The 25144-nt window shown below is 43.1% G+C and overlaps 1 protein-coding gene across 3 annotated transcripts in view; it reads right to left on the reverse strand.

Moving 5' to 3' along the window:
• Positions 1-156: 156 nt before the first annotated feature.
• The window catches only part of LOC139375236 (regulator of G-protein signaling 6-like), a 67845-nt gene continuing 42857 nt past the window's right edge, over positions 157-25144 (reverse strand). Inside the window, exons 6-17 of one of the 3 annotated variants that reach the window (XM_071116836.1) lie at positions 11346-11397; positions 10635-10699; positions 10148-10224; positions 9482-9563; positions 9062-9136; positions 7404-7502; positions 7069-7241; positions 6438-6563; positions 5990-6176; positions 5276-5368; positions 4936-4977; positions 157-4407 (exon numbers count right to left, since the gene is read on the reverse strand). In XM_071116836.1, coding sequence (XP_070972937.1) covers positions 4357-4407; positions 4936-4977; positions 5276-5368; positions 5990-6176; positions 6438-6563; positions 7069-7241; positions 7404-7502; positions 9062-9136; positions 9482-9563; positions 10148-10224; positions 10635-10699; positions 11346-11397 — 1122 coding nt within the window. In that variant the 3' untranslated portion in view covers positions 157-4356. Of the gene's footprint in view, positions 4408-4657; positions 4712-4935; positions 5025-5275; positions 5369-5989; positions 6177-6437; positions 6564-7068; positions 7242-7403; positions 7503-9061; positions 9137-9481; positions 9564-10147; positions 10225-10634; positions 10700-11345; positions 11398-25144 lie in introns of all 3 variants that reach the window. The other 2 variants (XM_071116835.1, XM_071116834.1) reach the window with 2 other exon arrangements.

Below are 25144 nucleotides of genomic sequence, written 5' to 3' on the forward strand. Positions count from 1 at the left end.
GGTTACCAATATGCTACAAACTGGTTACCAATATGCTACTAACTGGGTACCAATATGCTACTAACGGGTTACCAATATGCTACAAACTGGTTACCAAAATGCTACTAACTGGGTGCCACATGTGCTACTGTAAATGAGAGGCGGACACCATGTAGATGGAGGTCCCACGGTTTTATTTTTTAGTCCCCACAAGATATTAGGTGCATGGGTCTTTTAGAGTGCTAATAGTCATTTTGCTGATTTGAGAAACTAGAAGCACAAAAGTCCTGGATATGTTACATGCATAGTAATGTGCCCATACCATAACATGTGCTTTTAGATAATGGAAATCTATATAGCCAATTTATATACAATGCACTCTGTACACACACACACAGTGCTGTTGTGTTTGTGCAGACAATATTCTTTAAAGGGATATTTCACACAAATTACAAAATTAGACTTTGGCTTCCTTGCCCTGTAAGCAGTCCATGGACAAGGTGTGACAGAAATCCATGCTTTGGTTTAGTTTCCCTGGCAGTGTTAGCACTGTTTTCAAATGCTGGCCTAGCAAGCAGAAAGTGTTCCATTCTGCTTCCAGGGCAAGACTCGTGACAATAAATGTCAACATGTGGGATTTGTACTACAAAGCCTAAAATGTTAGCATTTGGAAACTGCCAGGGAAACTCAACTATAGACTGCTTATAGGGTAAAGAAGCCAATATGTCATTTTGTAATTTGGGTGAACTATCCCTCAATAAATTAAGCATTTCTATCTTATATATAGTCAAGAGGTTTTAGTTTATGATAATCATATAAATATCAACCTGTACAGTGCATGGCAGCAACTCTAATTTAATTTGAAGTACTGTAATTCTCTCAGTATTTGACTTTAGTAATATTGACTCTGGCAGTTGATCATATGCCCCCCCTTACCACACGAGGGAGCTGTTGTGCTGTGAATGATAACCTCCTCTATCTCAGGACTTTGGGAATGTAGAAGAGCGATGCAGCAGAGGCCTTCAGATGAATCATGTATCTTCCAGTTCCAGGGATGGATGTGATATCAGTCAGGTGCATCCTGTTGGTTTATGTCCTTTCAGCAGAGATGTTCGTTGTTCTGTTCAGTGGTGGAGATTGAGGTAATTTCCCTTTTGGTTGTGTTTGAAGATAGAAGAAGGTGAAGAAGAAGAAGAACCAAGCAGCTTGCTGGTTGGCTGTGCACGTAACCTTTTCTCCCCAGCTCAGACTCCCTAAACTTCATTTCACAGAGCATTTCCCCTAACAAGCATACACACTGTTTGTCAAATAAAACAATGGCTTGCAACAACATGACATGAGGAATAATACATACACATATCTCTGTAATGACTGAGCATGTAAGTCATGGTTTACATTGACATGAATGCAACAAAAAGGCTAGCACTAAATGAAACATGCTTCTCTTGGTCTGTTAAGCGATATAGGATCCTTCTGATTGTGAGGTGATGACATATTTCAACATCCAAATAAATATTCCTGCCACAGTCCTCCTGGTCGGCATGCCTGGCCACCATGGCCCATAGAGGTGCATGGTGTTTAGTCTCCATTAGATGACACTGGTGACATTCCAAAGTGGTAGTGATGCAGGGCTATTTTATTAGGGGCCTGTAAGGCATGTGAATGTCACTTAAATATCTCTGTGACTGGTCTAATGTGGCATTTATTTGGCATGTATCTGCTTGAATAGGTGCAGGATAATACAGAAACACCATGTATCACATTGTTATTGATCATTACATAGTTGGGTTTTGAGTTTGCAAGAAAGGCATTTCACTGTACTTGTGCATGTGACATTAAAACTCGAAACTTGGTGCTGTGTAAAATACTAAATAAGGCTGAAATCACTGATTCTGAGACAACATTATTGAGATTTTCCATAAGGGACAGGGTTTTCGAGCTTTAAAGCTGTCTATATTGATTTAATCAAATGGTAGGTGTTCTCTTGAGTGTATGATTGTCTGTGTTGGCCAGGTCTCCTTTGAAAAATAGGCCTATGACCTCAATTGGACTTCATGCTTTCAAAAAATAAGAATCCAACCATGGCATGAATTCTAAACAAACACAATTTGATGAAACATGCAATGATTAATTGTAGATTCTCTATCAAGCCCTTATGCCTACTCCTGGAATGTAATAAAATCATGGAGAATTTCCCTCAAAGTCGCTTCTATAATAACAATTACAATACCTTAGATTTATGGGCAAACAAAAATATATTCCCAATCACTGCAAAAATAATAGGTTTTAAGTTTCCATCAGTAAATTGGATTATATGGTGTACTGTATAAGAAAAAAATATGATACAGATTTAGACAAAGTTAAAGATATAAAAAAAGAGATTTGTTAAATACAGAACAGAAAAGTGTCCTCCTGCTGGCCTTATTGCTGACTGCCTAGTGTGGGCAGAATGTACTGTATATGTATATACAGTTGAAGTCGGAAGTTTACATACACCTAGGTTGGAGTCATTAAAACTTGTTTTTCAACCACTCCACAAATGTCTTGTTAACAAAACTGTAGATTTGTCAAGTCGGTTACGACATCTACTTTGTGCATGACACAAGTAATATTTCCAGCAATTGTTATTTCGCTTATAATTCACTGTATCACAATTCCAGTGGGTCAGAAGTTTACATACACTAAGTTGACTGTGCCTTTAAACAGCTTGGAAAATTCCAGAAAATTATGTCATGGCTTTAGAAGCTTTTGATAGGCTAATTGACATAATTTGAGTCAATTGGAGGTGTACCTGTGGATGTATTTCAAGATCTACCTTCAAACGCAGTGCCTCTTTGCTTGACATCATGGGAAAATCAAAATAAATCAGCCAAGACCTCAGAAAAAAAATTGTAGACCTTCACAAGTCTGGTTCATCCTTGGGAGCAATTTCCAAACACCTGAAGTTACTACGTTCATCTGTACAAACAATAGTGTGTAAGTATAAACACCATGGGACCACGCAGCCGTCATACTGCTCAGGAAGGAGACGCATTCTGTCTCCTATAAATGAACATACTTTGGTGCGAAAAGTGCAAATCAATCCCAGAACAACAGCAAAGGACCCTGTGAAGATGCTGGAGGAAACATATACAGAAGTATCTATATCCACAGTAAAATGAGTCCTATATCGACATAACCTGAAAGGCCGCTCAGCAACGAAGAAGCCACTGCTCCAAAACCGCCATAAAAAAGCCAGACTGTGGTTTGCAACTGCACATGGGGACAAATATCGTACTTTTGGAGAAATGTCCTCTGGTCTAATGAAACAAAAATTGTTTCAACTGTTGGGCCATAAAGACCATCGCTATGTTTGGAGAAAAAAGGGGGAGGCTTGCAAGTCGAAGAACACCATCCCAACCGTGAAGCACGGGGGTGGCAACATCATGTTGTGGGGGTGCTTTGCTGCAGGAGGGACTGGTGCACTTCACAAAATAGATGGCGTCATGAGGCAGGAAAATTATGTGGATATATTGAAGAAACATCTCAAGACATCAGTCAGGAAGTTAAAGCTTGGTCGCAAATGGGTCTTCCAAATGGACAATGACCCCAAGCATACTTCCAAAGTTGTGGCAAAATGGCTTAAGGACAACAAAGTCAAGGTATTGGAGTGGCCATCACAAAGCCCTGACCTCAAGCCTATCGAACATTTGTGGGCAGAACTGAAAAAGCGTGTGCGAGCAAGGAGGCCTACAAACCTGACTCAGTTACACCAGCTCTGTCAGGAGGAATGGGCCAAAATTCAACCAACTTATTGTGGGAAGCTTGTGGAAGGCTACCCGAAACGTTTGACCCAAATTAAACAATTTAAAGGCAATGCTACCAAATACTCATTGAGTGTATGTAAACTTCTGACCCACTGAGAATGTGATGAAAGAAATAAAAGCTGAAATAAATCACTCTCTCTACTATTATTCTGACATTTCACATACTTAAAATAAAGTGGTGATCCTAACTGACCTAAGACAGGGATTTTTTACTGTATTTTTACTGTGTTAATGTATATGGCTAAGGTGTATGTAAACTTCGACTTCAACCCAGTGTCTGCATTCACTTCCTATCTGTACATGTCCCACTATGACTCATTGAGCTTGTATGTAGCCCTACTGTATGTGCTTGTACTGTGTTCATACCATGTGGTGAGTGGGTCAAGCCCCCCCCCCCCCCCCCCCCCAGCTGGCATGATCTGTGGTTCTGTGAGTAGTCCTAATTCCAGCGCTGCATGGCACTGTCTGTGACCCACCAGAGCAGAGCTCCCCACCCCAGCAGCGCCCCTATCCCTGCATGGTCATGGCCCCTCCAGGGGTGTCTGTCTGTGCCCCTCCAGCCCAGGCAGTGTCAGGATGACTGCATCAGCCCTGTCAGCCGCTTGCCCGTCAATGACTTGCCCTGGAAAATGGAAACAAACATTACTGGCTCAGTTTTTGGAAAAGAATGCAGTCTGTGTACAGTGCTGTGCCAAGAAAGTACTAAGACTAGTTACCCCTGCATAAATGTTGAGCACTTACCTGTCCTTAAAATGGTAATAAATACCATCAAAAGACCTCTGCACTACTAGCCTGCACAATTATATTGAACTTGAAAAAGATCTTCATTAGGTTGCGTGCCCGTGATACAGCCCCAGTTCCTGGTGACTTACCACACTGCGGGTGAACTTTTCCAGGGAGGTACGGCGGCCCTGCTCACCCTCTGTCTGCGAATAGGGGAAGCATGGTGTGGGGGTGGGAAACGGTGAGAGGCACAGGGAGGGGAGGGGATGAGGGAAGATTAGAAAAGTGTCAAGGAAAAACACAGGTTACATTTTAGGCCATGAAGCCAGAAGCGGTGGCTATGGTAGAAGAGCTAGGGACCAGGCCAGCAGGGGGGAGTGTCTTTGAAGGGGACAACATAACACAGGGATGCACTGCTGCTGCTCACCAAGAGAAGATGATGCTTTGATCTGCTGTAGTGCTGATCATCCTAGTACACAGTATAACAGGACTTGCTTTATTTTCCATTTTAGAGAGCTGTGAATGTATAAATCCGAAGGAGTCAAATAATATAATAAACTGAACGACATGAATACTCGAGCAAAGGTAGGCCGTCTCAGTTCAGATGTAAATGGTCATGTAGTATCTGCAGAAAGTGTGGATTTGAGAATAAAGGTGCATCTTCCAAAAAAAAGTATGGAGTGCTTTCAAACATATTTAGTAAATGCATATTATCACAGGTTTAAGATGGCGGAGTTGTGACTGAGTAGGTGTTAGTTACAGCTCACCAGCTTCTTTCTGGCTAGCAGGAGGTCCTGATAAATGTTGGATCTCAGGAAGCGTGCATAGCTGTCACTTTTCATCAACTTGAAGATGTGTTCCTGGAGAAGAAGGAGAGGTGGTTGATGGTGTGTGTGTGTGTGTGTGTGTGTGTGTGTGTGTGTGTGTGTGTGTGTGTGTGTGTGTGTGTGTGTGTGTGTGTGTGTGTGTGTGTGTGTGTGTGTGTGTGTGTGTGCGTGCAATTGTGTGTGTGTGCGTGCAATTGTGTGTGTGTGTGTTGAGTTGAGTTGAGTTGATGATTATGTAAGAGTGGGAACGAAGGAGCTGAGTGTAAACCATGCTTGATAACATGGAGGGAAGAAGGAGTCTCCTGAGATGGCTGAATGAACACAAAGCCATCGTATAGCCATTGAAGCTAATGCACCGTGAGGTGCAAAGCAAATACAGTTCGAATCTAGGATGAATGCATATGCCATTCACAGGTATTACTCGGCCCATTAGACCCTGAAAAACATAGTTTCGTCACCACCATTCACTTAATTTCCTTTCACTCCATCTGTCCCTCCACCCCCCCTCTCAGCCAGCAGTGTGTGGGTGGGGATTATGATGTTATGTGTTTGTGTGAGTGGTTGAATGTGTGTGCAGTAGTAGCAGTAATATTGACAGTCTGTGTGGGCGTGCATGCATATGTGTTTGAGTGAATATGGGAGACTGATATGTACCTGTGCGTCCTCATAGCTGTATCGTCCAGGATCTTTTAGGTTATGGCTGGTGAGCTCATAGCTGTGGGAGTCCAGGTTGATGGAGCTGGGTGCACCCTCTGCCAGGAACTCCTGCCAGATCTCCTGGGCCCTGGCTGCCACGTTCTCAAGGGGCCTCCGCTTCAGGTCCTGCACTGCCAACCAGAACCTAGTCAAGGGGCACAGGTAGGGCACAGCCAATAGAGATCAGTGTCTGCATTCACTTCCTAGTGTTAAACTGCCAGGAGAGGAGAGCGCCCCTTGTGGACATGCATAGCAGTCATTCCATTTAATCTCATTGCTGCCACTCAAAAGCCTCTATTGGCCTGGGGAATATAAATGGATGTGAAACAGTAGAAGGGAAGAAGATAGTGACAGTGTTATCATTGGGAACTGCGCCTGCCTGAGCCTATAAGGCTCCACCTCTCACCGGAGGTTCTCTGAGCTGAACTCCGACTCCAGGAACTTGAGGAAAGCGTCCCGTCCCGCTGGGTCCTTGAGGGCCTCCTCCAGAGAGAAGCCCCACTTCTTCACACGGTGCTGGCTGGGGTCCCGGCTGCTCACAGGGAAGAACGGAGAGAGAGACGACTGTGAGGCATCTCAGAATGCCAATCAAGCCTAGCATAGAGCTGGTTTACTGTACATGCTATTCTCACACTATTCTCCCACAGTACATATGTTGTGGGTGTGCATGCTGTTTAATATGTGGATGAATAGGGAAAGAAAGAGGAGCTAGCCATGGGGGTATCATGACATTTCGGCCAGCACCTGAGAGCACTGACCCTCTGCCTGACCCCACTAGTCATTTGAGGAGTGATTATGTTTGACTAGTGAGGTCGGTCCATGGGGCCTATGGCCTCACACCCCCGGAGGCTGCTGAATGGAGGACGGCTCATAATAATGGCTGGAACGGAGTAAATGGAACAAGGTATCAAACACATGGAGGCCATGTTCGATTACCATTCCATTTATTCCATTCCAGCCATTCCTATGAGCCCGTCCTCCCCTATTAAGGTTCCACCAACCTCCTGTGCCCCACACTGCCTCCCCAGTGAACCCACCTAGCCTCCAGGTCCCAGAAGGTCATGTCATCGCTGATCCAGGGGTTGGACGGTTCAACAGTTGACGCTAAAGGATCGTAGACCATGAACTGTTCTGTGTAGCTCATGAGGCTGTCTGCTACTTTGGACATTTTCATACAGTGTCTGTCCAGCTGCATGTTCAAGAAGGAAATCTGAGAGAGAAAAGACGGCAAAATGAGAGAGTAGCATTAATCAAGAGGAGAGTTGGCGTTATGATTGATGAGTGAGACAGATAGGCAGACAGACAGACAGCATGAAATAATGGATAATGGCAGTGTTAGTAATGACCTGTCAGGAGCATCACAGTGTGTTACCTCCTTCTGCACGTCCTCTCTGGTGGGCTTCCTGGACGGCTGGGACGGGAGGGACTGGTGGACTGAACTCTGGGTGTCGTCTGTTACCCCATACACCGACTGGACAGGGACAGAATGGTTATACAGGTCTGTTATTTGTATTTGTATTTATTATGGATCCCCATCTTCCTGGGGTCCAGCAACATTAAGGCAGTTTATACCATTTTAAAACCTTACAAAACATTCCCAGATTTTACAACATACTGTGTGCCCTCAGGCCCCTACTCCACCACTACCACATATCTACAGTACTGCCAGGAGACAGTACAAAATCTGTGTGTGTGTGTGTGGTGTGTGTGTGTGTGTGTGTGTGTGCGCATGCGTGCGTGTGTGTGTGTATATATGCATGTGTCTGCGCCAATGTTTGTGTTGCTTCACAGTCCCCGCTGTTCCATAAGGTGTTTTTTATCTGTTTTTTAAATCAAATTTTACTGAATAGAGATCCATGTAGTCATGGCTCTATGTAGTACTGTGTGCCTCCTATAGTCTGTTCTGGACTTGGAGACTGTGAAGAGACCTCTTGTGGCATGTCTTGTGGGTTATGCATGGGTGTCCGAGCTGTGTGCCAGTAGTTTAGACAGACAGCTCGGTACATTCAACATGTCAATACCTCTCATAAATAAAAGTAGTGATGAAGTCAATCTCTCCACTTGAGCCAGGAGAGATTGACAGGCATATTATTCATACCAGCTCTCTATGCACATCCAAGGGCCAGCCGTGCTGTCCTGTTCTGAGCCAATTGCAATTGGCACCTGACCACACGACTGTACAGTAGTCAAGGTGCAACAAAATTAGGGCCTGTAGGACCTGCCTTGTTGATAGTGTTGTTAAGAAGGCAGAGCATCACTTTATTATAGCCAGATTTACCCATTTAACTAATACTGCATCAATATGTTTTGACCATGACAGTTTACAATCTAGTGTTACTCCAAGCAGTTTAGTCATCTCAACTTGCTCAATTTCTACATCCCTTATTTCAAGATTTAGTTGAGGTGTAGGGTTTAGTGAGTGTTTTGTTACAAATACAATGCTTTTCATTTTAGAAATATTTAGGGCTAACTTATTCCTTGCCATCCAAGCTGAAACTAACTGCAGCTCTTTGTTGAGTGTTGCAGTCATTTCAGTCGCTGTAGTAGCTGACGTATATAGTGTTGAGTCATCCGCATACATAGAAACTCTGGCTTTACTCAAAGTCAGTGCCATGTTGTTAGTAGCAATTGAAAAAAGCAAGGGCCCTAAACAGCTACCCTGGGGAATTCCTGATTCTAACTGGATTATATTTGATAGGCTTCCATTAAAGAACACCCTCTGTGTTCTGTTAGACAAGTAACTCATGACACATACGTTTTTCCAGCAGCAGACTATGATCAAGAATGTCAAAAGCTGCACTGAAGTCTAACAAGACAGCCCCCACAATCATTTTATCATCAATTCCTCTCAACCAATCATCAGTAATTTGTGTAAGTGCTGTGCTTGTTGAGTGTCCTTCCCTATAAGCATGCTAAAATTCAGTTGTCAATTTGTTTCCATATTGCTTATACACTCACCCTCAACACACGCACACAGATACATACATACATAAACAGAGACCACTCATCACTAAAAGCCTTCTTCCTTACCTTTTTCACCCTCTGTGGATTCTTCTCTCTCTGGCACTTGCGAATGTCCATCTCTGTGGTGTTCACACAGCCTGGCTGTGAGAGAGTTAGTTTTCAGGTCAGATTATAGTGGGTCACCAGACATCCTTCCGTAGCCTGCAGGCTAAACTTAATTCAAAACTGGAGTTGGCTAATACAGAGCGCGACTATGATCCAGATGAATTCAGGCTAACCCAGGCCCCACCAGACATTAAAACACGGTATTGTTCTAACAGTAGAGCCCTACAGGACTTTCACTGTAACATTCCTTGTCCTTTCATCATGCCCTCTCTCTATCACTCCTTCAGACCTTAGCACCACCTCCTCCTCTCAGCTTAGCACCACCACCTCCTCCTCTCAGCTTAGCACCAGCACCCTCCTTCCTTCCTCCTTTCAGCTTACCACAGGGCGATGGACGTCCCAGAATGCCCTCTCCTGGCTGTCTAGGATCTTCCTCTCAGCCTTGTCCTTCTTCCTGTCGATCCTGAGGGTAGGGGAGAGAGGACAGAGCCAAATCAATACTGAGAACACAGACAGACATGTCACTCTTAATGAGAGACCAGAAGAGGGTAAAAGCTCAAAGTGGAAGTCACAACCTGTTTCGTCACCAAACAATCTGTGGTCTGGCCGCTGGCTGGTAGGGTACAACTCTTACATAACTGACATTTACTGATCAGTGCTTGGTTGGACTGTTTCTCTCTCTCACTCGGAATGTAACAAAGCTAAAATGTATTATCTCTTAACTACAGTAAATACTTAGTGCTCAGACTATAATCATTTGAAAGGGTAATCATGACCAATTAGGTTTTTCTCATGCCCTGATATCATGTTTACAAATGTCAACCAGCAGATGGAGATGTAGTGGAAGGAACAGTGATAATAGTCAATGAGTAATATATCACCTAGAAAGTAACCTAGGGGTATGCATCTGGCACACTGGGGACTCTATAGTCACCTGCATCAATGCATGAAATATAAGGAATACACTGACATAGGGCACAATAGACAAAGTATCAAAACCACAATATGTTGTGTGCGTGCTCGTTTGCCTAGTTACTGTCCACTCACTTGACCTGCGCCTCAGCTTGCATGAAGATGAACTCCCACTTCCTGGCGAAGGCCCTCTGCAGTCGAGCCAGGTTCTCCTGTAAGACCCCCAATCATTGAGAAATGAGGGGTAAGAGTAGACCAGTGAGTAGACCAGTTCTTGGGTAATTGCATCGCTATAATGCTTTTTGCTGCATAAAGCTAGCCAGCTCAGCTTAACCGGGAAGTAATATCATGGCTGTTGTAATTTGCATATAATAAGGGCATCTGCTTGGCAAGTGAGCAATACAAACATCTGTCATACATATTCAATGAAGTCACCTATTTGAATTGTGGGGAAAACAACACTCTGACTAAACCTATATGGCATGGAATAGACAAGAGCTTATGAGCATGGCATGTGATCTGAGAGAATCTGTAGTTGTGTAGTTGATACCTCTTTTAAAGAGTCAGTAGTGTATTGATAGTGTACTGACGACAGTTCCAGTAGGGTGAATATGGGACTCACAGCCTCGTAGTCAGCTAGCTCCAGCCTGGCCTTGTTCTGCATGGTGCGCTTGCACAGGTAGATAGCTGCAGAGGAGAGAGAAGACAGCAGAGTGTAGTCAGTTACTTACTGTTGCTTGGCAGACTGCCTGCCTTTAGTGATATTGCCAAACAAATGTCACATATGCTGTATCGCCAGTTGTAAGTGTAGTTTATTTCTTGCAAACAAATGCCACCTACTCGGTTTCCGCCTGAGTAAATCTGTTCCGATCAGAGTGAGGTGAGCAATATTTAATGAGACAGTTGGCAACTTCCATTTACATAATCAGGCTGGAGAAATGCCATGCAAACATGAAACCCTGGAGATGTACAATAATGTCACATAAGACGTCTGTACCCTGATTGGCTAATATAGCCTGGGGGTAAAATGAGATCCTACTGGGGAGATAGTGGGATGCATTACAAAGTGGGCCACTCAATCAATACTGGTTGTGAGACAACAACAGATCCATAGTCTGTGTTTAGACTCTAGGCAGGAGGATATGACACAGTCTGGGCCAGACACTGCTCTCACTCTGCACTGAGCAGGGCTATAGGTTAGGCTGGCAGGGAGAGGCATCAGGGGGAATAGCTGGGGGTTACACTTAATGAAAATATGAGGGGTAACATTTAGACACATTTGAGTTCAGTGATATTTTCTCAATCCACCCTTAGGGACCACAACATAACTTACCATAGTCTGTGTTTTCAGGTTCCCAACAATTAGAGGGCCAGAAGTATGGAGCCTGAGGAGGAAAGTGGAGAGATCATTAACTTACTCATCATCTTAAGATCATGTATACATCAGAGCATCTGTCCAAGACTGGAGAGGGTCTCCTTTTTACTGTTTTTCCTAATGTTGATGCAGACATTTTTTTCCACGCTGTCCCTAGGAGTGAAGTAAACAGCTCCTTTTCATTTTGTTTCACTCGGTAAACATTTTTGTGTTGAGTATGTGGATTAAAATGTTCAAATAATGAGGTTTTAAACACATTTCTGAGACACAGTTTAGTTTGAAGATGGGCAGCCCCGGTTTTAATATGCATGTTGTGTCCAGTCCACCCTGACTCATAGCCCTAAGTCATGTTGAGATGAAGATGCTGGAGAACACACAAACCGTCCATACTCTTTGTTCATGCCTTTCCCTCTCTACGAACATGCTGAAGATAAAATAAGATGAGTGGCGTGATAATCAATGCCCTTCTTATGCTCTGCATAACTATATAGGTAAGAACAATAGCTATATTCTCCATCCGGATTTCTTTGATTATCGCAATTGATATTTCAGATTCACAGTTCATTCCATGATGCATAAATAATGGATTTCTCAGATCTATCATTTTTAATGATAGGCAGAATTAGAATGCAGAGATGTGCCGAGACATCTCCAATATCACTCATATAATTAGCTTAAAGCCCCCATGCAGTCTTTGCAATTTTATTTTTAAATCAGCACTGTATGTCTAAAAGATCACTGAGTGTTTAGTGAAAATGTGTAATTTAAATGCTCAGTCTGATCATGTGGGTGTTAGGAAACAAATTTGAAGATATTTACATAAGCAGCCCTGATTGGCTGATAGGATGGTCTAGAGCCGACCCCCTTACCCAGATGAACAATCAGATTACACTGTGACATCATGATGTGGGCCAAAAGTTCCATCCCACCTGAACAGGCTGAAATTTCAGGATTTCCTTTCAAACAGCTCTTATACAAAAAGGGCAATCTGATCATTTTCACAGTTTCTTAGTGTTATTTCGGCCTCATAGTGTGGAAATATCATAACTGCACTGCCCCTCTAACAACAAAAGGCTAACAAGATGATTGAGATATGAATATGTGTCAGAATCAACACATCAAACAGACAGGTTAACATGTATTTTCTCAAGTCTAAACCAAACTGCAGCAGTGACATATCATGGTGTGACTAGCCACAGGAAGTAGAGGTGCTGAAGGTGCTGCAAATTGAAATACTTTTGCCAAAATTATTTAAAATAAATGTACAAATTCAAAATACTACACCAGGGAGCATAATTTAGCCACAGAGGATCAGTAGCTTTTAAAAAATAGCTGTGGATTAAGTTTTATCACAAGCACTTACAGTTGTGAAAGCTGCAATTTGGGAAACATGCATGTCAAATATAGAACAGCTTGTTGCACTGTGGCCAAAGACAAATATTCTATAGAAGAATTTTGGAACCTTTAAACCTGGTACTTTGACTGTTAAAATCAAGGGTACACAAGCATTGGTTGCCAGGCCTTACTTGGGGTGCGATTGTAAATTCCATCTGGAGTGCCAGAGCATTGTCAGATTATGCGTTCGTAAACTCAGAGCGTTCAGAGCGCACACTGGACACTCTGGCCGAGGAGTAGTGTTGATCCACGTGTTCTGACCTCACAACGGTAGTCATGCACCCAAGCTAACTGACTAACGGTGGCTAGCTTGCTAGCTACTTCAAGACACATGTGAGAACATCTCACTCTGACCATTTTTCTCGCCCTAGCAGAGCTGGTTAGGCTGTTTTCATTTTATCCAGAGCGTTGGTTAACGTTAACTCTGGTGCTGGCAACAATTTAATTAAGTTTCTTTGCTGACGATTACTGACTCCGGTCCTATTCAATGAGTGTTGAGCATTCGTAAATGCATCAGTTACTCACACTCAGACGAGAGTGCTCTGAAATCGGAGTAGATAGCCAGAGTGAATTTACGAACGCACCCTTGAATGGGAACTGTCATCTATGGTTGGTTGTGGCTGTCAAATAGCTTTTTGCACATTTCTAAATGCACAAGAAAAAACAATGGGATACCATTTGGAAAGCAAATCCCTACTGCTGAAAAGAGAAGACTAATCTAAGAAGACTAGTCTGTTGAAGCTAAGAATTTTTAACAAGTGATTGCATTTAGAATTGTTATGCAATAATTGATTAACGAGATACATACATTGCATTCGGAAAGTATTCAGACACCTTGACTTTTTCCACTTTGTTAGGCTACAGCCTTATTCTAAAATGTAATAAATAAATAAATAAATATATATATCATCAATCTACACACAATACCCCATACAAAGCAAAGCAAAAACAGGTTTTATGAATACTGAAATATCCAATTTACATACAATTGAAGTCGGAAATGTACATACACTTAGGTTGGAGTCATTAAAATATGTTTTTCAACCACTCCACAAATTTCTTGTTAACAAACTATAGTTTTGGCAGGTTCATCTGTACAAACAATAGTACGCAAGTATAACACCATGGGACCACACAGCCATCATACCGCTCAGGAAGGAGATGCGTTCTGTCTCCTAGAGATGAAAGGTACGTTGGTGCGAAAAGTGCAAATCAATCCCAGAACAACAGCAAAGGACCTTGTGAAGATGCTGGAGGAAACAGGTACAAAAGTATCTATATCCACAGTAAAAAATAATCCTATATCGACATAACCTGAAAGGCCGCTCAGCAAGGAAGAAGCCACTGCTCAAAAACAGCCATAAAAAAAGCCAGACTACGGTTTGCAACTGCACATGGGGCCAAAGATCGTACTTTTTGGAGAAATGTCCTCTGGTCTGATGAAACAAAAATAGAACTGTTGACCATCGTATGTTTGGAGGAAAATAGGGGGAGGCTTGCAAGCCGAAGAACACCATCTCAACCGTGAAGCACGGAGGTGGCAGCATCATGTTGTAGGGGTGCTTTGCTGCAGGAGGGACTGGTGCACATGGAGTGGCCATCACAAAGCCCTGAATGTGTGGGCAGAACTGAAAAAGCGTGTGCGAGCAAGGAGGCCTTCAAACCTGACTCAGTTACACCAGCTCTGTCAGGATGAATGGGCCAAAATTCACCCAACTTATTGTGGTAAGCTTGTGGAAGGCTTCCCGAAACGTTTGACCCAAGTTAAACAATTTAAAGGCAATGCTACCAAATACTAATTGAGTGTTTGTAAACTTCTGACATACTGGGAATGTGATGAAAGAAATAAAAGCTGAAATAAATCATTCTCTCTACTATTATTCTGACATTTCACATTCTTAAAATAAAGTGGTGATCCTAACTGACCAAAGACAGGGAATTTTTACTAAGATTAAATGTCAGAAATTGTGAAAAACTGAGTTTAAATGTATTTGGCTAAGGTTTTTGTAAACTTCCGACTGCAACTGTAAGTATTCAGACCCTTTACTCAGTACTTTGTTGAAGCACCTTTGGCAGTGATTACAGACTTGAGACTTCTTTAGTATCATGCTACAAGCTTGGCACACCTGTGTTTGGGGAGTTTCTCCCATTCTTCTCTGTAGATCCTCTCAAGCTCTGTCAGGTTGGATGGGGCGTGTCACTGCACAGCTATTTTCTGGTCTATCTAGAGATGTTAGATCGGGTTCAAGTCTGGACTCTGGCTGTGCCTCTCAAGGACATTCTTGTCCCGAAGCCACTCCTGTGTTGTCTTGACTGTGTGCTTTGGGTCGTTGTTCTGCTGGAAAGTGAACCTTCGCCCTAGTCTGTGGTTCTGAGCTGAGTTTTCATCAAGGATCTGTCTGTACTTTGCTCTGTTCATCTTTCCCTCCATCCTGACTAGTCTCCCAGTCCCTTCCACTGAAAAACATCCTCACAGCATGATGCTGCCACCACCATGCTTCACCGTAGGAATGGTGCGAAGTTTCCTCCAGACGTGACGTTTGAGAGTTCAATCTTGGTTTTCATCAGACCAGAGAATCTGGTTTGCCTTTTGGCAAACTCCGACAACTTTTTTCTTCTTCTCCCAGAGAATTGGCCGAGGCCAATACTTTTTTTTGTCTTTTCAATATTTTTATCTGCCAAAATCCAGCTATTACTGGCTAACGGAAACCCTGAGCCGGACAAGTGACCGGGACCCGGGAAGATTTATAATTATTGGACATTTTAAGAATTTACCAGTCATCCATATGCATTGGGTGTGTAACCCATTAGGGTGTCCACCCACACAGTCAGCGCCATCAATAATCAAGGGATATTGGCCAAATGAGCCACATTTACATGCACTTAAAAACAGTCTATAAGAAATTACAAAAACACTATTCCTTGTGTTTCGAATTTCGATGTGTAGCATATGCAAAACTTTATAGCCCATTGTTTTATTGGTATTTACTTTCCTAAAACAATAATTGTCCATCTCATGTTCAGCTGTGGGAAATTTGAGCACTAAATGCAACAATGAATTGCATGCATAGGCCTATAGACTTAGGTGTCCACTGTATGATATTACTATTTAAAAAGTAAATATAAAGGAAGAGAAGCTTAGTCCTAGCCCCATAGAGAGAGAGAGATGCCTGAGGCATGCTATGACACCAACATTCATTCATTTATCCTTGTCAGATTGGCTACTGCGTCTGCTATACAGATATAGGCATACAGAAGGAGTCTAATTCATACATTTTCTATCTGAATATTTTTTTATAAAGATAAGTATTATATTGTTATATTATAGGGGTAACTCTGGTAGGCCTAAAACATTATTCCTCACCTCAATTTCAAGTCAGTTGGAGCGCCTGTGCGCACTGCCTTCATGTCATAGGCCTTCAGTATAATAGAGGCTAATAGCCACACCACACAAAACCTTCACAAACGTTTCTAAACTTTATTAAGGTAATATCAAAAGTAAGTCAAGCCATTGTTTATCTGGAAAATATGAGCAGGATAATATATCATGGTAAACACAACACTACAGTTGGAACTTCATTTGGCCCAAAAAAATGCCTCAACAGAATGAAACAAAACACTTGCGAACTGGTTTAAACATTCACAAAGGTTTTGAACAGGCTGTAATTTTTTGCTGCAATTTACGAAGAAAGGCTAGTGCCTACCATACCCAACAAATGACAGCAAATAGGCTAATGATGTTTATTTTACAACAGGCATTATAACTTATCTTAAACTAAATCAGTGGTTCTTAACCTGGGTTCGATCGAACCCCAGGGGTTCGGTGAGTCAGTCTCAGGGGTTCGGCGGAGGTCAAGACACACTTCCGATTCATATGATTTGTGATGACACGCTCCGCTTTGCCATCATTGGCTGCATGTGATCACGCTACATCGCTTGGCCTATCTGTGCTGCAGGGAATTTGGTGCGCTCAGTAGTCGACTTGTGACTGTCGTGATGGTGCGTCTTGTGATTTCTTTCTTAATATTTTAATCCCTTCATACTTACTATGTCGAGCAAAAAATGAAAGTGGTCGGACGAATATGTACAATATGGATTCACATGTATAACGGAACGTGATGGGAGTCAGCGTCCTAACTGCATGATTTGCAATGCAAGTTGAGCAATTCTAGTCTAGCACCGGCAAAACTAAGAGAACACTTCCTTAAGCTGCATGGAGATGGAAAATACAAGAACACAACGCTCGCTGAATTCAAGGTGAAGAGAGCCAGATTCGATGAAAAGGCTACTCTGCCTGTTCTCGGCTTTGTACCCATCAACAAACCGATCCTCACAGCATCGTACGAAGTTGCTTACCTGATCGCAAAGCAGGGCAAACCACACACCATTGGTGAAACACTCATAAAACCACCTGTGTTGAAGATGGCGAATATCATGCTGGGAAAAGAGGCTGAAGTTAAGTTATCCCAAATTCCTCTTTCAAATGACACCATCAGCGACAGAATAGAGGACATGAGCAACGACATCTTGGCTCAAGTAGTTGCAGATCTGATTTCAAGCCCGGCAAAATTCAGCCTTCAACTGGACGAGACCACAGACGTTTCCAATCTAAGCCAGCTTGCTGTATTCGTGCGCTATGTGAAAGACGACGTGATAAAGGACGATTTTTTTATTTTGTAAGCCTCTTACAACAACAACTAAGGCAGCCGATGTGAAGAAACTTGTGGATGAATTCTTCAAAGACAACAATCTTTCGTGGGATATGGTTTCTGCAGTTTGTTCGGACGGAGCTCCAGTCATGCTGGGAAGACAGTTTTGGTGCGCTAGTGAAAGCCGATGCACCACACATCATTGTTACGCATTGTATTCTGCACAGGCATGCGTTGGCAACAAAAACCTTGCCTCCAAAGCTGGCAGAAGTATTAAAAATTGTAGTGGAATGCGTGAACTATGTGCGAACTAGTGCTCTGCGGCATTGCATCTTCAGTGAGCTGTGTAAAGAAATGGACTCTGAATTCGAGGTACTTCTGTACCATTCTAACGTTCGGTGGTTATCCCGGGGACAGGTGCTGAATCGTGTTTTTGCCGTGCGTGTGGAATTAGCCCTGTTTTTGCAAGAGCACCAACATTGCCATGCAGATTGCTTCAAAAATTCTGAGTTAATTCTCATTTTAGCGTACATGGCCGATATCTTCGCAGCTCTCAATCATCTCAATCAAAAGATGCAGGGCGGTGGAGTCAACATCATCGAAGCAAAGGAAAACCTGAAGGCTTTTCAAAAAAGGCTACCGTTATGGAAACGACGAACAGAGAACAATAACTTCGCAAACTTTCCCCTGCTGGACGAATGTGTAAGTAAGATCGAAGATGTATCTGGAATCGGAGACATTTCTGTACCCGCGGAACTGAAGCAAGCAATTGCCACGCACTTAGATTTTGATGATTTTGTTCTTTGAACACAGTGATGTTGATGCACGGTTCATTTTGTGCACCAGTCAAATATATACCTGTTTTGAATTTGAAAAAATCATTTTATTTTTCCAATTAAGAAGGGTTCGGTGAATGCGCATATGAAACTGATGGGGTTCAGTACCTCCAACAAGGTTAAGAACCACTGAACTAAATACAGAATTTAGCCAACGAAAATGTCTCCTCAGAATTAAACAAAATACATTTTGCATAGGCTTTTTAAAGAACTGATTTAGACTAATACATATGCCTACAATAATAAAAATGATATACATAACAAAAATAATAAAGCAAATGCTAAAAAATATGTTTGTTTTTTTGCATCCTACCTGAGTAGCAAGTTGCACATAAAGTACCAGTCAAAAGTTTGGACACATTTGTTTTTCAACGGGACAATGACCCAACACACCTCCAGGCTGTGTAAGGGCTATTTGACCAAGAAGGAAAGTGATGTTGTGCTGCATCAGATGACCTGGCCTCCACAATCACCTGACCTCAACCAAATTGAGATGGTTTGGGATGAGTTGGACCGCAGAGTGAAGGAAAAGCAAGTGCTCAGCATATGTAGGAACTCTTTCAAGACTGTTGGAAAAGCATTCCAGGTGAAGCTGGTTGAGAGAATGCCAAGATTGTGCAAAGCTGTCATCAAGGCAAAGGTGGCTACTTTGAAGAATCTCAAATATAAAATATATTTTGATTTGTTTAACACTTTTTTGGTTACTACATGATTCCATATGTGTTATTTCATAGTTTTGATGTCTTCACTATTATTATAGAATGTAGAAAATAGTACAAATAAAGAAAAACCCTTGAATGAGTAGGTGTGTCCAAACTTTTGACTGGTACTGTATGTGTGGTATTAATAAAAAAAGATTCTGCGAATGTCTTATATTATGTAAATTACGTAGCATGCATGAAATGTGTTTATTAAAGGCTTGCCCCGAAACATCACAGATTTATCTCAAAGCACAGCAAGAAGTTGTCATTAAAAGCGGGGCTTCCAAAGATGCAGCACCTATTTATAGCACAGCGTGCCCACACAGCTTCTGTCAAAGCTCCTCAGTGCTGGCACAGAGACACACTCAAAAGGGCATCAACATACTCAAAAAAGCATGCAGGTCCTCTTTTATTGGCAATGATGACGCTCACTTGTTGCACCACACGTAACATCTGAGGAAGGGTATTTTTAGTCCGATTGATTATGGGTGACACACACGCATCCATTTCCAGAAAAAGGCTCGTCATGCATTTTAATCTGAGGGAAAAGAAGTGTGCATAAATGGATTCTCCGGTAGATTGGGGGAGGAGTGGGATGGGTGAGTGACAGAGAAAAGTGTAGAGGAAGAGAGTGCCAGTTTAGCGCTTCCCAAAGGGAGCTGCTCCTAGCTGGGATTAGCCAGCCATAGTGACTCATTATTCTGGAGCCTTTCAGCAGGACCAGGGACCATTCAGCCTCCACTACACTGTAACACACTGTGCTGAATGTCACAATGCATGCAGGTCCGGCTTAATGCAGGGGCGTACTAGGGCTGAAGCCCCTGGGCCCAGGCCCGATGGGGGACCAAGAGGCAGCAAAAAATAAAAAAATAAAAAATAAAAGTTAAAATATAAATATAAATATAAACTCAGCAAAAAAAGAAACGTCCTCTCACTGTCAACTGCATTAATTTCAGAAAACTTATTTTAACGTGTAAATATTTGTATGAACATAACAAGATTCAACAACTGAGACATAAACTGAACAAGTTCCACAGACATGTGACTAACAGAAATGGAATAATGTGTCCCTGAACAAAGGGGGGGTCAAAATCAAAAGTAACCGTAAGTATCTGGTGTGGCCACCAGCTGCATTAAGTACTGCAGTCATCTCCTCCTCATGGACTGCACCAGATTTGCCAGTTCTTGCTGTGAGATGTTACCCAACTCTTCCACTAAGGCACATGCAAGTTCCCGGACATTTCTGCTGGGAATGGACCTCACCCTCCGATCCAACAGGTCCCAGGCCTGCTCAATGGGATTCAGATCCGGGCTCTTCGCCAGCCATCGCAGAAAACTGACATTCCTATCTTGCAAGAAATCACGCACAGAACGAGCAGTATGGCTGGTGGCATTGTCACTGGAGGGTCATGTCCGGATGAGAATGCAGGAAGGGTACCACATGAGGGAGGAGGATGTCTTCCCTGTAATGCATAGCGTTGAGATTGCCTGCAATGACAACAAGCTCAGTCCGATGATGTTGTAACACATCGGACGCGAGTGAACATGCCTACAAGCCCTCAGTCCAGCCTCTCTCAGCCTATTGCGGACAGTCTGAGCACTGATGGAGGGATTGTGCATTCCTGGTTTAACTCGGGCAGTTGTTGTTGCCATCCTGTACCTGTCCCGCAGGTGTGATGTCCGGATGTACCGATCCTATGCAGGTGTTGTTACACGTGGTCTGCCAGTGTGAGGGCGATCAGCTGTCCGTCCTGTATCCCGTAGCGGTCTCTTAGGCGTCTCACAGTACGGACATTGCAATTTATTGCCTGGCCACATCTGCAGTCCTCATGCCTCCTTGCAGCATGCCTAAGGCACGTTCATTGACTACAGCTCGGCATTCAACACCATAGTACCCTCCAAGCTCGTCATCAAGCTCGAGACCCTGGGTCTCGACCCCGCCCTGTGCAACTGGGTACTGGACTTCCTGACGGGCCGCCCCCAGGTGGTGAGGGTAGGCAACAACATCTCCTCCCCGCTGATCCTCAACACTGGGGCCCCACAAGGGTGCGTTCTGAGCCCTCTCCTGTACTCCCTGTTCACCCACGACTGCGTGGCCACGCACGCCTCCAACTCAATCATCAAGTTTGCGGACGACACAACAGTGGTAGGCTTGATTACCAACAACGACGAGACGGCCTACAGGGAGGAGGTGAGGGCCCTCGGAGTGTGGTGTCAGGAAAATAACCTCACACTCAACGTCAACAAAACTAAGGAGATGATTGTGGACTTCAGGAAACAGCAGAGGGAACACCCCCCTATCCACATCGATGGAACAGTAGTGGAGAGGGTAGCAAGTTTTAAGTTCCTCGGCATACACATCACAGACAAACTGAATTGGTCCACTCACACAGACAGCATTGTGAAGAAGGCGCAGCAGCGCCTCTTCAACCTCAGGAGGCTGAAGAAATTCGGCTTGTCACCAAAAGCACTCACAAACTTCTACAGATGCACAATCGAGAGCATCCTGGCGGGCTGTATCACCGCCTGGTACGGCAACTGCTCCGCCCTCAACCGTAAGGCTCTCCAGAGGGTAGTGAGGTCTGCACAACGCATCACCGGGGGCAAACTACCTGCCCTCCAGGACACCTACACCACCCGATGTCACAGGAAGGCCATAAAGATCATCAAGGACATCAACCACCCGAGCCACTGCCTGTTCACCCCGCTATCATCCAGAAGGCGAGGTCAGTACAGGTGCATCAAAGCTGGGACCGAGAGACTGAAAAACAGCTTCTATCTCAAGGCTATCAGACTGTTAAACAGCCACCACTAACATTGAGTGGCTGCTGCCAACACACTGACACTGACTCAACTCCAGCCACTTTAATAATGGGAATTGATGGGAAATGATGTAAATATATCACTAGCCACTTTAAACAATGCTACCTTATATAATGTTACTTACCCTACATTATTCATCTCATATGCATACGTATATACTGTACTCTATATCATCGACTGTATCCTTATGTAATACATGTATCACTAGCCACTTTAACTATGCCACTTTGTTTACATACTCATCTCATATGTATATACTGTACTCGATACCATCTACTGTATCTGCCTATGCTGCTCTGTACCATCACTCATTCATATATCCTTATGTACATATTCTTTATCCCCTCACACTGTGTACAAGACAGTAGTTTTGGAATTGTTAGTTAGATTACTTGTTGGTTATTACTGCATTGTCGGAACTAGAAGCACAAGCATTTCGCTACACTCGCATTAACATCTGCTAACCATGTGTATGTGACAAATAAAATTTGATTTGATTTGATTTTTTCACGCAGATGAGCAGGGACCCTGGGCATCTTTCTTTTGGTGTTTTTCAGAGTCAGTAGAAAGGCCTCTTTAGTATCCTAAGTTTTCATAACTGTAACCTTAATTGCCTTCTGTCTGTAAGCTGTTAGTGTCTTAAAGACCGTTCCACAGGTGCATGTTCATTAATTGTTTATGGTTCATTGAACAAGCATGGGAAACAAGACTTTACAATGAAGATCTGTGGATTTGGATTTTTACAAATTATCTTTGAAGGACAGGGTCCTGAAAAAGAGACGTTTATTTTTTTGCTGAGTTCATTAAGGAAAAAATATACTGCATATATTATATTACAGTGTATTTGGAAAGACCCCTTGACCCCTTGACTTTTTCCACATTTGTTACGTTACAGCCTTATTCCAAAATGGATGAAATTCATCTTTTCCTCATCAATCTATACACAATACCCTGTAATGACAAAACAAAAACAGGGTTTTAGACATACTAATTTATATAACAAAACAAAAACAGGGTTTTAGACATACTAATTTATATAACAAAACAAAAACAGGGGCAGCAGGTAAAGCGTTGGATAGTAACTGAAAGGTTGCTGGATCGAATCCCCGAGCTGACTAGGTAAAAATCTGTCGTTCTGCCCCTGAGCAAGGCAGTTAACCCATTGTTCCCCGGGCGCCGAAGACGTGTATTTAGATTATGGCAGCCCCCCACACCTCTCTGATTCATAGGGGTTGGGTTAAATGCAACACATTTCAGTTGAATGCATTGAGTTGTACAACTGACTAGGTATCCCTCTTTTCTTTCCCTTTATTTACATAAGTATTCAGACCCTTTGCTATGAGACTTGAAATTGAGCTCAGGTACATCCTGTTTCCATTGATCATCCTTGAGATGTTTCTACAACTTGATTGGAGTCCACCTGTGGTAAATTCAATTGATTGGACATGATTTGGAAAGGCACACACCTGACTTTATAAGGTCCCACAGTTGACAGTTCATGTCAGAACAAAAACCAAGCCATGAGGTTGAAGGAATTGTCTGTAGAGCTCCGAGACAGGATTTTGTCAAGGCACAGATCTGGGGAAGGGTAGCAAAACATCTCTGCAGCAATGAAGGTCACCAAGAACACAGTGGCCTCCATCATTCTTAAATGGAAGAAGTTTGGAACCACCAAGACTCTTCTTAGAGCTGGACGCCTGGCCAAACTGAGCAATCGGGGGGGAAGGTCCTTGGTCAGGGAGGTGATCAGGAACCCGCTGGTCACTCTGACAGAGCCCCAGATCTCAATCTCCTCTGTGAAGATTGAGGTACCTTCCAGAAGGACAACCGTCTCAGCAGCACTCCACTAATCAGCCGCTTATGGTAGAATGGCCAGACGGAGCCACTCCTCAGTAAAAGGCACATGACAGCCCGCTTGGAGTTTGCCAAAAGGCACCTAAAGGACTCTCAGATCATGAGAAACAACATTCTCTGGTCTGATGAAACCAAGATTGAACTCTTTGGCCTGAATGCCAATCGTCGAGTCTGGAGAAAACCTGGCACCATCCCTACGGTGAAGCGTGGTGATCACAGCATCATGCTGTGGGGATGTTTTTCAGTGGCAGCAACTAGGAGACTAGTCAGAGTCGGGAGAAAGATGAATAGAGCCGAAAGTACCGAGAGATCCTTGATGAAAACCTGCTCCAGAGTGCTCAGGACCTCAGACTGGGGCGAAGGTTCACCTTCCAACAGGACAACGACCCTAAACTCACAGCCAAGACAACGCAGAGTGGAGTGGCTTTGGGACTAGTCTCTGAATGTCCTTGAGTGGCCCAGCCATAGCCCGGACTTGAACCTGATCAAACATCTCTGGAGAGACCTAAAAATAGCTGTGCAGCAACGCTTCCCATCCAACCTGACAGAGCCGGAGAGGATCTGCAGAGAGGAATGGGAGAAGGATAGGAATGGGAGAAACTCCCCAAATAGTTAAATAAAATAAAAATAAATACATATGTGCCAAGCTTGTAGCGTCATACCCAAGAAGACTCAAGGCTGTAATCACTGCTAAAGGTGCTTCGACAAAGTACAGAGTAAAGAGTCTGAATACTGTTTTTGCTTTGTCATTATGGGGTATTGTGTGTAGATTGATGAGGATAAAAAATATTTAATCCATTCTAGAATAAGGCTGTAACGTAACAAAATGTGGAAAAAGTCAAGGGGTACCTCAATTACCTCATACCCCTGCACATCAACTCGGTACTATGACCCCATGTACAGAATAGAGTGAAGTTATTGTTACTCATTGTGTATTTACTATTACTTTTATTATAATGTGATATACATTTTCTATTATTTCTCTATTTTCTTTATCTTTGCATTGTTGGGAAGGGCCCGTAAGTAAGCATTTCACTGTTAGTCTATGCCTGTTATTTTCGAAGCATGTGACAAATAACATTTGATTTGAACAGCAATGCCAGATTGTGGGATGCTGTGAGTAGATATGCAACACTGTACATTGTGCCTCTCCAATTGATATCATCTATAAAATCAACATTGTTATTGATATTTATTTATAATACCAATTACAACACTTGACCTGTTACTAAGGATCAGACTATAGGAATCTCTCAATTCAGTTGCTCTGTTAGAACACTCTCCCCTGGTTTTCTCTGCTTTAGAGCGTAAAGTGACCAGCCACAAGGTATTGAGGCTACTGTTCTAGACAGTGCACAGGATAATTTATGGTCATAACTCAAGTTATGGATGGTGGTGTGGACAGTAAATCCAGTTTGGGACCACTACACTCTTAGAACAAAAGGTGCTATCTAGAACCTAAAGGGGTTAGTCAGCTGTCCCCACATAAAACCCCTTGA

This window comes from Oncorhynchus clarkii, chromosome 19 (assembly GCF_045791955.1).
Source record: "Oncorhynchus clarkii lewisi isolate Uvic-CL-2024 chromosome 19, UVic_Ocla_1.0, whole genome shotgun sequence".
Taxonomy (NCBI): Eukaryota; Metazoa; Chordata; class Actinopteri; order Salmoniformes; family Salmonidae; genus Oncorhynchus; species Oncorhynchus clarkii.